General features: G+C 48.7%; 1 protein-coding gene across 1 annotated transcript; it reads right to left on the bottom strand.

Moving 5' to 3' along the window:
- Positions 1–307: 307 nt before the first annotated feature.
- Positions 308–15,157, bottom strand: LOC103347741 (uncharacterized). Its single transcript, XM_089327056.1, has 6 exons — positions 15,145–15,157; positions 14,570–14,757; positions 11,196–11,268; positions 6,329–6,521; positions 1,136–1,292; positions 308–382 (listed from the first exon to the last, which is right to left on the bottom strand). The coding sequence occupies exons 1-6, from the start codon at positions 15,155–15,157 to the stop codon at positions 308–310; spliced, it is 699 nt and encodes a 232-aa protein (XP_089183182.1).
- Positions 15,158–15,667: the final 510 nt, after the last annotated feature.

Below are 15,667 nucleotides of genomic sequence, written 5' to 3' on the forward strand. Positions count from 1 at the left end.
ATAACTAATACTCAAACAGTATTTTTCACTTTATGTTTCTGTGTGGGAGCAAACTGTAGAAATTTTTACTTAATGTATGCTAAACTGATCTTCTGTATATAAAGAGAATCGAAAATGAATCTTGATGTGAATGGAAGGGGAGAGGGAGTGGGAAAGGGGAGGGTTGCGGGTGGGAGGGACGTTATGGGGGGGGGAAGCCATTGTAATCCATAAGCTGTACTTTGGAAATTTTTATTCATTAAATAAAAGTTAAAAAAAAAGAAACTCACAGCCTTGTCTAGACTCTTGAGGAAAAGTGGTTTTCTGCTCACTCATCACTGAGCTCTTTGTTTACTGGAAGGTTAAGCTGGTGGTAATAAATTGAACGTGTGTCCACATAAAACTTAAAAGGAAAAGAAGAGGAGTGAGGATGGGAGTGAGGATCTGGTGGGATGTTGCATTATGCTCTCGCAACAGTGGACATGATTGCCGGCTTTGTGTAGTGCTTACAACGACCAAAGGAGCACCGGCATCCCACATGGGCACCGGTGGGAGTCCTGGCTGCTCCACTTCCAATCCAGCTCCCTGCTTGGCCTGGGAAAGCTCCTGTAGATGGCTCCAGTGTTGGAGCCCTGGCACCCATGTGGGAGACCTGAAAGAAGCTCCATCTCCAGGTCTTGCCAGGCACAGCCTCAGCCACTGCAGATATTGGAGGAGAGACCAGCAGATGGAAGGGAACTCGCTCTATGAAACTGTGTGTGTGTGTGTTTCTGTGTGTGTAAAACACGGACTTTCAAACAGCAAATACATTTAAACATCAAATACATTTTAAAATAACAGTAGATATGAAATTTTATAATCACCTGTATTTACAGTATTTTCCCTTGTAATACTTATAGTGTAATCTCTTTTGTTCCATGAATCTCAAATAATGCTCTAGCTTAAAATACTTGAAAGGAATAATTGCCCTCCTTAAAACAGTAGGGACATGGTCATGTCTGTGCTGCTGCTGCCAAGGAGGAGGAAGGAGGGAGCCTCAGAGGAGTCACCCTGGCCCCTTCCACCCGACCCTGCAGGACCTTCAAGCCTGGCTGCTCTGAGAATCACTCTCAGCAGATGGGGCCCAGGAGGAGCAGCTGGGGCAGCCCAGCCTCACACTTCTGCTTTCCTGAGGGGTTTTTGTTAGGGCTTGTATCACTGTGGTATCAGCATCATCATCATAACCGCCTAGACAGTAGTAAGTGGCAGCATCGTCACACTGCACGCCGCTGATGGTGAGAGTGAACTGTGTCCCAGATCCACTGCCGCTGAACCTATCTGGGACCCCAGATGCCAGATTGGATGCATCATAGATCAGGAGCTTGGGAGGCTGCCCTGGTTTCTGCTGATACCAGGATAAGAGGTTGTTATTATAAACACTCTGACTGGACTGGCACTTGATGGTGACTGTGCCTCCCACAGCTGCAGACACGGGCGATGGTGTCTGGGTCAGCACGGCTGCAAATGTGGCACCTGAGAAGGGAAACAGAACACAGAGACCACACTCATCCTCACGTTCTAAGAGGATGCTCCTGCAGAGAGGGAAAGTCCTGGCCACACTGCCCGAGCCCGTTCCTGCTGCTGGCCTTCCTTACCTGGGAGCCAGAGCAGCAGGAGCCCCAGCAGCTGAGTGGGGGCCCTCGTGTCCATGCTGGGTCCTGCCTGGCACTGCCTCCTTCATGGGGCAGGAGCAGCCTGCTCCTAAATGCCCAGAGAGGTGGGCGGTGCTCTGGGGACATGCAAATGAGCAGGGGCGGGGCAGGGCTGTGCCCAGCTGAAGGGCCCAGGGCAGCTCAGAACTCATCCCAGGGCCTGTGTCTCCACTGCCCCAGCTCAGACCAGGGCTCCACAAGTTTGCCTGTACTGCACATGTTTCTACCAGGAGACGTCACAACCCAAAGTCACTGAGGGACAGTTGCAAACACTTTAAGTGAACTGGAGGACAATTTGGTGTAATGTATTCATGGTTATGTTGGGATTTTGGAGGAGAAAGCCCATTTTATAGGGAATACTTAGTTACACCTTAAAGCTGATTTCATTGTTTTTACCTGTTTGTTTTCTGATGCCCTCACATCATCCCCTCACGGCAGACCGCTGCACCAGGAGATGGTCTCTGAGAGACGAGACTTCTGTCCCACACTCAGCTCTGTACTGACTCAGAATAAACATCCTCAGAAAAAGTGACTGCCAGAGAGAGACCAGGACTCAGAAGGAGAATGCAGGTGCTTAGAGGAGAGATCACACAGGTGGGCTCTCCCATCTGCAGCCAGAGTTCTGAGTCAAGGATACAGGATGAAAACAGAAGTGCGAGTTTCAAGGAGTCACCAGAGGTCTGAGGAACATCAGGGAAGAGGCCAAGGCCACTCTGGCTGTCTGCCAGGTTGGCAGGAGTCTGTCTCCGTGGGGTGTGAGAACCACAAGCTGCAGTCCTTTTGCTGGTTTTAGATTTATTGATACAAAAAAGCCAGAGTTTCCTGGTGATCTGGCTGAAGATCCTACATTCTGGGAAATCTCTGAGGATCAGCCTCAGCTCCAAATGACCTCACTGACGGCTGAGCTGTTGATGGACTGGATCCTCCTAGAGTCAATCAAACCTCTCCGATGCTTCAGTTACCTGCAGTAAAAGCCTAGTGGGAACTCAAACTGTAGGGCATGTGGTACACAGTTAGACCTGATTTAGGGATGAGAGGGTCCTTGGGGAAGGTCTTCAGTCTCTGCTATAATCCACTTGAGAGTCTGTCTTATCATAGACTAATGACTGGTAAATGAGAGTTAACAATTTAAGTGTCTGAGAGAAACACAGACAGTGCTAAGTGCCAGAGTTTGTGTGGCCTGGTGGAAAGAACATAAAGTAATTACCAAAATCAGTGAGCGAGTCTTGAATGAGTTACTGAAACTAATAGTAGTGAAGGGATATGGAAAGGACATGTATAATGAACAGGTTTGTTTAAGCAGGGCGTTAATGATTAAAAACTAGTGCAGTTAAATTAAAAGGTAGATGTTCCAATCTTTGTAATCAATTATTATAAGTAGACGTTCTGATTCTTTGCAAAATAACCACTATATTTTTGTAATCAATTATTATATACTTTAGTATCACTTTGAGTCTCTGTTCTATTGTATCTCAAATATGAAGTAAATCTTTGTACTCAAAGAAATTGTTACATGGCTATGGAAATCCAGATGGGGGAGGGGTTACACATAATACAAAGTCAATGGTTTAAAGTGGATGGGAAATAGGCTGTGTTATCGTAAAGAAGAATCATTATCTCTATAAGATCACTAATGAGTGGACATTACAGAATTTATGAGAATAGTCAAGAATGTGTAAAACTAACAGCCTTGTTGTGAGCACGTCTCTCATTCCTCCCTATGCAGATGCCTTCCAAACCATCGGGAACCCCTGAATCTCCTGGAGCTGGCCTCCGGCACATCAGAAAAACTAACTTTCTTCTCACCTCTGTCCAGACACTTTCACGTTTTTCTTAAGAAAATCTGGAGAGGAGTTAAGGCTGGTTTCGCGGCACAGTGGATAAAGCTGCCACTTGCAAAGCCAGCAGCCTACATCAGAGTCAGGTTTGAATCCCTACTACTTACTTCTGATCCCATGTCCTGCTAATGCACACCTGGGAGGAAGCAGAAAATGGCCCAAGTTCTTGGATTCCTGCCCCACAGGGGAGACCCAGGGGCAGTTCTGGCTCTGGGCTTCTGCTTGGCTGTGAACTCACAGCTACAGTCATTTGGGAAAGCACCAGGTTACAGACATTCTCTCTCTCTCTCTCTCTTTCTGTCTCTCTGTCTCTCCCTCTGTCTTTGCCTCTCGTCAATTCTCAGTCTTACAAGTATATATATATATATATTTGAAAAATGGAAAATGTAACATTTAAGAACATTATTTTTATTAGAAATAAGTATTCACCACAGTATAAGACACCCTGCTAAAATTGGGCTCCATTATTTTTACATCCAGTGTCTGAGCACTGATTCTTCAACTGACCTCTGTGTTGGCTGGTTTCATGCTACAGCAATTTGGGAAATTTAAGAATCTATTTCCTCAATTGAAGGGCTATTTGGCCATCTGACCATTACTGAGACTACAATTAGTGTATCTTTTCAGGAAACACAGTGTGGAACTGCCAGATTCGTTCCCTCTGCTTCTGCCCCGACACAGTAGGATGCACTAGGTGGACCTGGATACCCACTGTCCACCTGCCCGAGCAATGGCAGTGTCCAGGGGAGGCCTCTCACATGGACCAGAGTGGGAGCAGGTGTAGAACGTTATATGTTTGTTTTTTATCTGCCCTGCCCACTAAAATGAGAGATCTATGACATGAAGGGCTCTGTGTGAGTTTTACAATTATTCTATGCCTAGGAGATTGTGATACTGTTTGTTGTGAGCCACTGTGTGCAAACAATGATGCTACTATTGGTTCAATTCGGTGAGAATTTGCTATTTCATTTTGAATTGAATGAAGAACTGCTCAAGCAGGGATTGAAAGCAGACGCGATTTCAAACGTGACCCCCAGGGGGCGCCAGTGCTCCTCCGGTCGGGTAGTGACAGAGGGATTGGGAGGAAGAGACTCACACCTTGACTAGACTCTTGAGGAACAGTGGTTTTGCTGCTACTCCGGGTTGAATTCTTTGCTTAGTGGAGGGAGAAGCTGGTGATTATAGAGTGAAAGTATGTCAGTGTAGACCTTAAAACAAAATAGAAGAGTAGTGGGTATGGGAATGAGGAAGGAGGGAGGACATGGTGGGAAGTGGCATTATGCTCTCACCACTCTGGATAGGATGGCCTGGCCTTGTGCACTGAGTGAAGCCCCGGTATGCAGCGCCAGCATCCTTCATGGGTTCGGTGGAGTCCTGGCTGCTCCACTTCCAAACGAGCTCCCTGCTAATGGCCTGGGAAAGCACCAGTGGATGGAACAAGTGTTTCAGCCCTGGCACCCACGTGGGAGACCTGAAAGAAGTTCCATGTCCCAGCTCTTGCCTGGCACAGCCTCAGCAGGTGCAGCCATTGAGGAGTGAACCAGCAGATGGAAGAGAACTCTCTCTCTGTCACTAATACTGTACGGCACACGGATGAAAACACAGCGAGACCTTTGAAGTCAAATTAGGAGTCTGCCCTGTCACAGAGCACGTCCAGAGAAGACAGACCCGAGTTGCAGTAGCGGGGGTATAAAGGCAGAAACTACATTTGGTGGCCTTGGTAATTATCAAGCAAGCAGCAGGTGTACAGAAGTCAGAAATATGCCGGTTACAGCTGGAGGAGCAGACTGATGTCTATAAGTTGTTTCCCTCAGAGGAACAGTCCCTGCTCAGAAACCAACCAAGATGACCTATGACCACTAGGGCAGGCTATGTCCCATGGGAAAACCTTAAAGACACCCTGTCACACTGCGTGTGTGTACGTGTGTGTATGTAAAGCATAGTCTTTCAAAAAAACAAATAAACCTTTTTTAAAAACTGTGCATATAGGCTGGCACCACAGCTCAATAGGCTAATCCTCTGCCTGCACACCGGGTTCTAGTCCCGGTTGGGGCGCCAGATTCTGTCCCAGTTGCCCCTCTTCCAGACCAGCTCTCTGCTGTGGCGCGGGAGTGCAGTGGAGGATGGCCCAAGTGCTTGCGCCCTGCACCCCATGGGTGCTCCTGGCTTCAGATCAGCGCGGTGCGCCGGCCACAGCACACCAACCACGGCGGCCATTGGAGGGTGAACCAATGGCAAAGGAAGACCTTTCTCTCTGTCTCTCTCTCTCACTGTCCACTCTGCCTGTCAAAATAAAAAAAAAACTGTGCATATAAAAAAACAAGAACTATACGTATGAAATTGGTATCTTAATAAAATTTTCTAATCACCACTATTTAAAATATTTTCATTGTAATACGTATAATGTTTTCTCTTTTGCTCTATGAATCTCAAATGATGTTCTACATTCGAGTACTCAGAAATAATTGCTTTCCTTTAAAACAGTAGGGACATGGTCATGTCTGTGCTGCTGCCACCAAGGAGGAGGAAAGGAGGGAGCCTCAGAGGAGTCAGCCTGGCCCCTTCCACCCGACCCTGCAGGACCTTCAAGCCTGGCTGCTCTGAGAATCACTCTCAGCAGATGGGGTCCAGGAGGAGCAGCTGGGGCAGCCCAGCCTCACACTTGTGCTTTCCTGGGGGGTTTTTGTTAGGGCTTGTATCACTGTGGTATCAACATTACTACTATAATAATAGCCTTGACAGTAGTAAGTGGCAGCATCGTCACACTGCACGCCGCTGATGGTGAGAGAGAACTGTGTATCAGATCTGCTGCCGCTGAACCGTGATGGGACACCAGATGCCAGAGTGGATGCACCATAAATCAGGAGCTTGGGAGGCTGCCCTGGTTTTTGCTGATACCAGAATAAGTAGTTGCTAATGCTTTCACTGGCCTGGCAATTGATGGTGACTGTGCCTCCCACAGCTGCAGACACGGAGGATGGAGTCTGGGTCATATCGAGGGCAAACGTGGTACCTGAGAAGGGAAACAAAAACATTTAGACCACACTCATCCTCATGTTCTAAGAGGACGCTCCTGCAGAGACAGGCAGCCCTGGCCACACTGCCCGAGGCCGTTCCTGCTGCTGGCCTTCCTTACCTGGGAGCCAGAGCAGCAGGAGCCCCAGCAGCTGAGTGGGGGCCCTCGTGTCCATACTGGGTCTTGCCTGGCACTGCCTCCTTCATGGGGTGGGAGCAGCCTGGGCCTAAATGCCCAGAGAGGTGGGCGGTGCTCTGGGGACATGCAAATGAGCAGGGGCAGGGCAGGGCTGTGCCCAGCTGAAGGGCCCAGGGCAGCTCAGAACTCAGCCCAGGGGCTGTGTCTCCAGCTGTCCCAGCTCAGACCAGGGCTGCACAAGTTTACCTGCAGTGCGCATGTTTCTACTGGGAGACGTCACTTCCTAAAGTCCCTGATGGACATTTGCCAACAATTTAAGTGAACTGAACTACCTGATGGTATAATCTATTCATGGTTAGGTTGGGATTCTGTATCAGAAAGTCCTTTTCTCTAGAGAACACCTGGTCACACCTTGGGAGGTGAAGTCAGTGTCTTTTGTCTTTTTAGTGAGTGGCTGGGCTCTGATATCCTCCCAATGTCACTGTGTTCTCACGTGGGGTCTATTCTATAGCACACAGAGAACAACTGACTGTAAGCTGAGCGAGCACACAGTGCCTCTGAGAGAGAATCTGTTGGGTAAATATCTTGATGACCTCCTGTCAGTGCAGGTATGTGACAGCGCAGGGTCAACTATCAAAGTACCAGAGTGGAAGAGGAGGCTTTGATTGGTTGATCTGTGTCTGCATGGAGGGGAGAAATTGTAGTTACAGGGACATTAGAGGTAGGATGAATGGAGGGATGAGAAGGGATGGAGGAGGAGAGGAAAGAGTCTGGGATGCAGAGGAGGCCCTGCCCCACACTGACATGCAGTCCCCTGGGGTTGAGGAGGCTCTGAGAGAATGGCAGTCTGGGGCAGAGCTGCAGGAGGGACTGGGTGCAGATTTGTGTCCCTGTGGAGAGAGGCGGTGACAGTGAGGAGCTGTGTGTTCTATCCCATCCTGGGTTTGTCTCCTGTGTTATTTTAAACTCTGTGCTCTGCCATGGGATGAACTCAGACAAGTGGATGGAATGGATTTAAAGTTATAGTGACCTGAGCTCAAATCCCAGCACCTGCACCTGCTCACCATGGGACTTTGTGTAACCAACCCTGCCTGCTGAGATGCAGTCAGATAGGAGAATTCTCTCCAATCCCACAGCACTTGCACACATGCGCAGTGTCCCCAGGTGTCCACATCAGACCCAGGTTGCCCAGAATTTCCTCAGAGAATGTCTCTCTGCGGGTCTCAGCAGAGAAAGGACCAGCGTGGTAGAGTGTCCTCACGGCTCAGCCCAGTTTTGCTGCTAGTGCTCTACCTGTGACAGGGGCTGCAGGGCTTGCACAGCCCAGAACCTGTGAGAAGCTGAGCAGCTCCTCGGTGTGGTTCTGGTGGACGTCACTGAGGCCAGGGCGGCTTCTGCTTGCTCTTATTCCCTAATGGCTTTGGTGTGACGTAAAAGAGTCATGAATCAAAAACATGGCGAGGGCTATGATTTTTCAAGAAATGGCTGCACATGTATCCCTGCCACACACTGGGAGTCATCTGGAGTTCTGTGCTCTTGACTTTAGCCTCACTCCGCCTCAGCTGACAGGATCTCCTAGGAAGTAGCAGCACATGGAAGATTTTGTTTTCTCTCCCCCACCCCCACGCAGCTCAGTCTCTCTCATTTTGCACCTTATCAATGCTCAGATATTCAAGTAAATAAACAAATGCTATGGAAAATGGAAAGGGTGAACATTTAAGAAGATTATCTTTGCTAGAAATAAAGATTAATCACAGTACAAAACACACTTCCTAACTGGGTTCCTCTTTTTTTATTTCCAGTCTCTGGGCACTGATTCTTCTACTCACCTGTGTGTTCCCTGGTTTCATGCTTTAGTGGTTTAAGAAATTTTAAAAGCTTTTTTTTTCCTGAATAGAAGGATAATTTGGTTGTCAGACCATTAATAAGACAAGAATTAGTATATTTTTCAGGAAACACAAACGTTGAACTGCCTGATACGTTCCCTCTGCCTCTGCCCCTGAGACGGGAGGATGCACTAAGTGGACCTGGACACACACTGCCCACTTGCCCCGAGCAATGGCAGTGCCCCAGGGAGGAATCTCACACACGGCACAGTGGGAGCAGGTGGAGATCCTTCTATGTGTGTGCATTATCTCCCTGCCCACTAACATGTAACATCTATGAGATCTGTCTGAATTTTTACAGTGAATCACTGTATTAGGTGATTGTTATACTGATTAGGTGGTTGTTATACTGTTAGTCGTGTGCCACTGTGTGCAAATGATGAAGCCACTATTGTTCAATTTGGTAGAATTTGTATTGAGTGAAGAACTGCTCAATCAGGGAGAGATAACTGATGTAATTTCACCTATGACCCCCAGAGGGCACCAGTGCACCTTAGGTCTGGTAGTGACAGTGGCACTGGGAGGATGGAGACTCACAACCTCTAGAGGAAGAGTGGTTTCTCTATTTACCCCTTGTTGAATTTTTGTTTTGTGGAAGATTAAGCTGGTGATTATAAGTCAAAAGTATGTCAATGTAAACTTAAAGAAAAAGAAGAGGAGTGGGGGGGAGTGGGGAAGGAGGGAGGACATGTGGGAAGTGGTATTATGCCCTCACCACTGTGGATAGGATGGGCCGGCCTCATGCAGTGGGTACAGCCGCCATTTGCAGCATCAGCATCCCTCATGGGCCCCGGTGGGAGTCTTGGCTTTTTATCTTCCAATCCAGCTCCCTGCTTGGCCTGGGAAAGCACCTGGAGCTGGCCCATGCGTTTGAGCTCCAGCACCATGTGGGAGAATGAAAGGAGTTCTCTCTTCTCCTGGCTCTGCCAAGCACTGCTCGGCCATTGCAGCCATTTGGAGAGTGAACCAGAGCACAGAAAATAACTCTCTGTATCTCGTCCTCAAAATCTAATTCTCTCTCTCTCTCTCTCTTCCTCCCTCTTTCTCTCTCTCAGTGTCTGTGTGTGTGTGTGTGGTGTATGTAGCAGATACTTGCAATAAGCAAATAAATCTTTTTAAAAAACTGTAGCTATGCAGACTCATGGAATGACAGATGTTCTATACGGTACTCTGGCCTCAGAATCAGCCCTTAAGGCATCCGGATCTGGCTAAAAAGCCCATGAGAGTATTTCAGTCATGGAAAGCCAGACACTCTGGCAAAAATAAATAACCTAAATTAAAGATCTCTGTGAGTGATATCCCAGCAGAAAGAACAGGCCATCAAAGAAGGAGGTACCTTTCTCTGAAGGGAGGAGAGAATTTCCACTTTGACTATGACCTTGTCTAAATAAGATCAGAGCTGGTGAACTCAAGAGGTTACCATAGTCTTGGCAACTCATAAAAAGAGCCTCAGGTGATTACTGCCGCCATTAATAAGAGCGTCAATTGTGAAATCAACAAAGGAGTCACTGTGCACTTACTCCCCATGTAGGATCTCTATCCTTAATGTGTTGTACTATGTGAATTAATGGTATAACTAGTACTCAAACAGTACTCTATACTTTGTGTGTCTGTGTGGGTGCAAACTGTTGAAATCCTAACTTAGTATATACTAAATTGATCTTCTGTATATAAAGATATTTGAAAATGAATCTTGATGTGAATGGGATGGGAGGGGGAGCGAGCGGGAGATGGGATGGTTGTGGGTGGGAGGGAGGTTATGGGGGAAAAAGCCGCTATAATCCAAATGTACCTTTGCAATTTATACTTCTTAAATAAAATCTTAAAAAATAAAAATAACTGTAGCTATGAGATTGATAGCCTTTATAGAAATTATATAATCACTTGCAGTAAAACTTGTTTGCTTGGAATACGTATAATGCTTTCTCTTTTACTCTATGAATCCCAAATGATGCTCTAGTTGAATACTCAGAGAGGATAACTGATTTCTTTTAGAACAGTAAACATGGTCATGTCTGTGCTGCTGCCACCAAGGAGGAAAGGAGGGAGCCTCAGAGGAGTCAGCCTGGCCCCTTCCACCCGACCCTGCAGGACCTTCAAGCCTGGCTGCTCTGAGAATCACTCTCAGCAGATGGGGCCCAGGAGGAGCAGCTGGGGCAGCCCAGTCTCACACTTCTGCTTTCCTGGGGGGGTTTTCTTAGGGCTTGTATCACTGTGGTATCAACATTACTACTATAATAATAGCCTTGACAGTAGTAAGTGGCAGCATCGTCACACTGTGCGCCGCTGATGGTGAGAGTGAACTGTTTCCCAGATCCACTGCCACTGAACCGCGATGGGACCCCAGATGCCAGTTTGGATGCCTGGTAGATCAGGAGCTTGGGAGGCTGCCCTGGTTTCTGCTGATACCAGGCTAATTCATTGCTAATGCTCTGACTGGCCTGGCAATTGATGGTGACTGTGTCTCCCACAGATGCAGACACGGAGGGTGAAGTCTGGGTCATCACAGCAGCACATCGGGCACCTGAGAAGGGAAACAGAAACACAGAGACCACACTCATCCTCCCGTTCTAAGAGGACGCTCCTGCAGAGACAGGCAGCCCTTGCCACACTGCCCGAGGCCGTTCCTGCTGCTGGCCTTCCTCACCTGGGAGCCAGAGCAGCAGGAGCCCCAGCAGCTGCGTGGGGGCCCTCGTGTCCTTGCTGGGTCCTGCCTGGCACTTTTGGAGAGGAACCAGGAGCCAGAAGCCTCCTCTGGTCTCTCATGGGTGCAGGGGCCCAAGAACCTGGGCCATCCTCCACCACAATCCCAGGACACAGCAGAGAGCTGTATCAGAAATGAAGCAGCTGGGTCCCATACTGGTGCCCACATGGGATGCCAGCACTGCAAGCGGCTGCCTCACCAGCTAAGCCACAGCCTCTGCCTCTGAGAAGTCAACTAGGTTTACAAATTGTAGCTGATTTGTAAGATGCAATGAGGAGCTGAGGCTCTGGCATAGTAGGTTAATCCTCCACCTGCATTGCGGCATCCCATATGGCCACTGGTTCATGTCCCAGCTGCTCTTCTTCCATTCCAGTCATAAACCGGCACCCATATGGGATGCCCGCACTGCAGGCTGTGACTTTACCCGCTATGCCACAAAGCTAGCCCTGCCCTATCAAGTTTAATTCTGTCTCGGGCGGACAGCAGCAATGATGGTAAGAGTGTAAGATGGTTGGGGTGGCACCATGGTACAGTAGGTTAATCCTCTGTGGTGCTGGCTTTGCACATGGGCACCGGTTCTGGTCCCGGTTGCTCCTCTTCTAGTCCAGCTCTCTGCCTGGGAAAGCAGCGGATCATGATCCAGGTGTACGAGCCCCTGCACCCACATGGGAGACTGGGAAGAGGCTCCTGGCTCCTGGCTTCTGATCGGATCAGCTCCAGCTTTTCCTGCCATTTGGGGAGTGAGTCAACGGAGGGAGGACTTTTCTCTCTGTCTCTGTATCTCACCGTCTGTAACTCTAACTCTCAAATAAATAAATAAAATCTTTAAAAAATAAAAAACGAGTGTAAGACGGGATGAAAATCATCTACAACACATAAGTCATCCATGTCCTACTGACTGCACACCAGAATTGTCATCTGAGGAGCTGGGCAGGTTGGCTGATTAAGGTCTGTGATGTGGGGATGAGACAGAGGTATCTGGGGGAGCGGTACAATCCCAGTGGTCCTGAAGTCGGGAGGAGGGCCAGGGTCCAGGGGCTGTGACAGGGCAGCAGGCTGTGGAGTGATGCGGGGAGGGGCCACAGAGCAGGAAATGTGGCCATCCTGACACTGGAGAAACTGGGAACAGAATCCCATCCTCGAGAGATACAAGAACACCACAGCCCTGCTGTCCCTGGGATTTCTTCCAGGGAGAGCGCTGGGCTGCTGATCTCAACAATAATACTTGGAGTTCTCTGAACCAAAGAGAATGGAATACTTCACTACAGCAACAATTCACCAAGCAAACACCAAGGAAGATAACGCCTTCTTTCCCAGAAAAAAGAGAAGTTTGGGAGTTCAACCTGAATTCTTTTGGCATCAACCTCACTGTCTCCTTCTTAACTGGATAAACAGGATGATTTCTTACAAAAAAGACTTGTTTATAAATTCCCACATCAAGTCCATCTCCTCTTGCTTGATCCTGAGAATGGCCTGCCACAGCTTGGCACTCTGTTCCTCTTCTTAGAACTAAAGGATTCAGATTTTTCTAGGTTCCAGTGTGTTTCTGAGTGAATATTCCAGGCTTCTAAAGAGATATGCAGCCTATGGACTCTGTCAAATGCTGTGACCAAGAGCAAGGAGACAGTCCAGGCAGGTGCTGATACCACAGTAGGGGATTCTTTGATCCGACCAGCAGGGAGCTGTTGTTGACTTCCTCTGGGAACACAATCTGTAATGGTAAAGTTCAAGCAAGGTCAATGTGCTCCTCGGACCTGCACTCACAGATGGACTGAACCTGTAGGGTTAGGCAGTTGGTTTAGAAAGAGAGAGAGAGAGAGAGAGAGAGAAAAGAACAACTCATCTGGGCAATGCCAGAACTGCAGAATTCATCAATGCTGGGACGCTTATCCTGTGTCACATCTCAAAAGCACAAGACACAAGCCACACTGGAAGAACCATTCATTCTATTTCTATAATTTGACTCATTTGCCTCACCTGGCACACAGAACAACGGATGCCCAAGCACCAGGACCAGTGACATTCCCTAACTGCTCCTCGACTGCCCAGTGGTGCTGAGCCCTAGATCTCTACAAGGTTGAGTTAAAAGTCCCTGAGTCAGAGGGCTGTGCCTGGGGATGTGGGTGGAGCATGTGAGGCACCAGGAAGGAGCAAAGGGCAAATTGTGGGGGTCCGGATGCTGGCAAAGTCTCATAACCTGATTCCTACTGGAGACTCCCGCACTTCAGGGATTCTCTTCGCTCCTTTCTATTATTAGAATATTTTGCGGTTTCTAAGGAGGGGCCATGGGTGATAGGGTTTTGTTGCCAGCCCCAGGTTCCTGGACTCACTTGCAAATAGAAATTAACAAGAGGGCAACCTGCAGTGCAGACGAGATCCGCACCCAGCCCATGCTTTCACAGAGAGTGAAGGAGAGGCAGAGAGAGAGAGAGAGATTCCATCTGCTGGTTCACTCCCCACCTGGCCACAGTGGCCAGAGCTGCACCAATCTGAAGTCAAGAGCCAGGAGCTTCTCCCAGGACTCCCATGTGGATGCAGGTGCCCAAGTTCTTGGGCCATCTTCTACTGTCTTCCCAGGCCACAGCAGAGAACTGGAACAAGTGGTTCAGCCCTGGCACTCATGTGGGAGCCCTGAAAGTGATTCCATCTCCCAACTTTTGACAGGCACAGCATCAGCTGGTGCAGTCATTTGAGGAGAGAACCAGCAGGTGAAAGAGAACTCTCTCTTTTGTCACTGTGTGTGTGTGTGTGTCTGTTAAAGCATGGGCTTTCATAATTAAATAAATCTTTTTGAAAAACTGTACATATTAAAAAGCTGTACATATGAAATTGGTATCCATTTTAAAATTTTATATTCACCTGTATTTGAAATTATTTCCTTATAGTATCTATAATGTTTCTCCTTTGCTCTATGTATCTCAAATGATGCTCTAGCTTTGATACTCAGAATAATTGCTTTCCTTTAAAACAGTAGGAACACGGTCATGTCTGTGCTGCTGCTGCCAAGGAGGAGGAAGGAGGGAGCCTCAAAGGAGCCACCCTGGTCCCCCACCCAACCCTGCAGGACCTTCAAGCCTGGCTGCTCTGAGAATCACTCTCAGCAGATGGGGCCCAGGAGGAGCACAGCTGGGGCAGCCCAGCCTCACACTTCTGCTTTCCTGGGGGGTTTCGTTAGGGCTTGGAACACTGTGGTAAGTAGCACTACTACTATAGTAACTGCCTTGACAGTAGTAAGTGGCAGCATCGTCACACTGCACGCCACTGATGGTGAGAGTGAACTCTGTCCCAGATCCACTGCCACTGAACCGCGATGGGACCCCAGATGCCAGATAGGATGCAGCATAGATCAGGAGCTTGGGAGGCTGTCCTGGTTTCTGCTGATACCAGGCTAAAGCATTGTTATCATAAACACTCTGACTGGACTGGCACTTGATGGTGACTGTGCCTCCCACAGCTGCAGACACGGGCGATGGTGTCTGGGTCAGCACGGCTGCAAATGTGGCACCTGAGAAGGGAAACAGAAACACAGAGACCACACTCATCCTCACATTCTAAGAGGACGCTACTGCAGAGACGGGCAGCCCTGGCCACATGGCCCAAGGCCGTTCCTGCTGCTGGCCTTCCTTACCTGGGAGCCAGAGCAGCAGGAGCCCCAGCAGCTGAGTGGGGGCCCTCGTGTCCATGCTGGGTCCTGCCTGGCACAGCTTCCTGCATGGGGCAGGAGCAGCCTGCTCCTAAATGCCCAGAGAGGTGGGCGGTGCTCTGGGGACATGCAAATGAGCAGGGGTGGGGCAGGGCTGTGCCCAGCTGAAGGGCCCAGGGCAGCTCAGAACTCAGCCCAGGGGCTGTGTCTCCAACTGCCCCAGCTCAGACCAGGGCTGCACAAGTTTACCTGCAGTGCGCATGCTTCTACCGGGAAACGTCACCTCCCATAGTCACTGAGGGTCATTTGCCAACATGTTAAGTGAAGTGAACGACCTGTTGGTGTAATCGATTCAGGATTATGTTGGGATTCTGTAGGAGAAAGTTAATTTTCTAGGGAATACTTAGTTACACCTTAAAGCTGAGATCAATGATTTTTACCTCCTTGTCCTCTAATACCCTCACATTGTCCCCTCACGGCAGACTGCTGCAGCCAGGGCGATGGTCTCTGAGAGACGAGACTTCTGTCCCACACTCACCTCAGAAACAAGTGGATGCCAGAGAGAGATTAGGACTTAGAGGGAGAAAGTAGGTGCTTTGTTGACAGAATGCAAGTTTGTGCTCTCCCATCTGCAGCCAGACTTCTGAGTCAGGGATACAAGTGGAAGAGATAAGTGCAAGTTCAAGGAGTCACCATAGGTCTGAGGAACATCAAGAAAATAACTTCCCTCTCCCCTCTGTCCAGAAACCTTCACCTTTTTGCTAAGAAAATC

This window comes from Oryctolagus cuniculus, chromosome 2, assembly GCF_051225735.1.
Source record: "Oryctolagus cuniculus isolate XC-2025 breed Fujian yellow rabbit chromosome 2, ASM5122573v1, whole genome shotgun sequence".
Taxonomy (NCBI): domain Eukaryota; kingdom Metazoa; phylum Chordata; class Mammalia; order Lagomorpha; family Leporidae; genus Oryctolagus; species Oryctolagus cuniculus.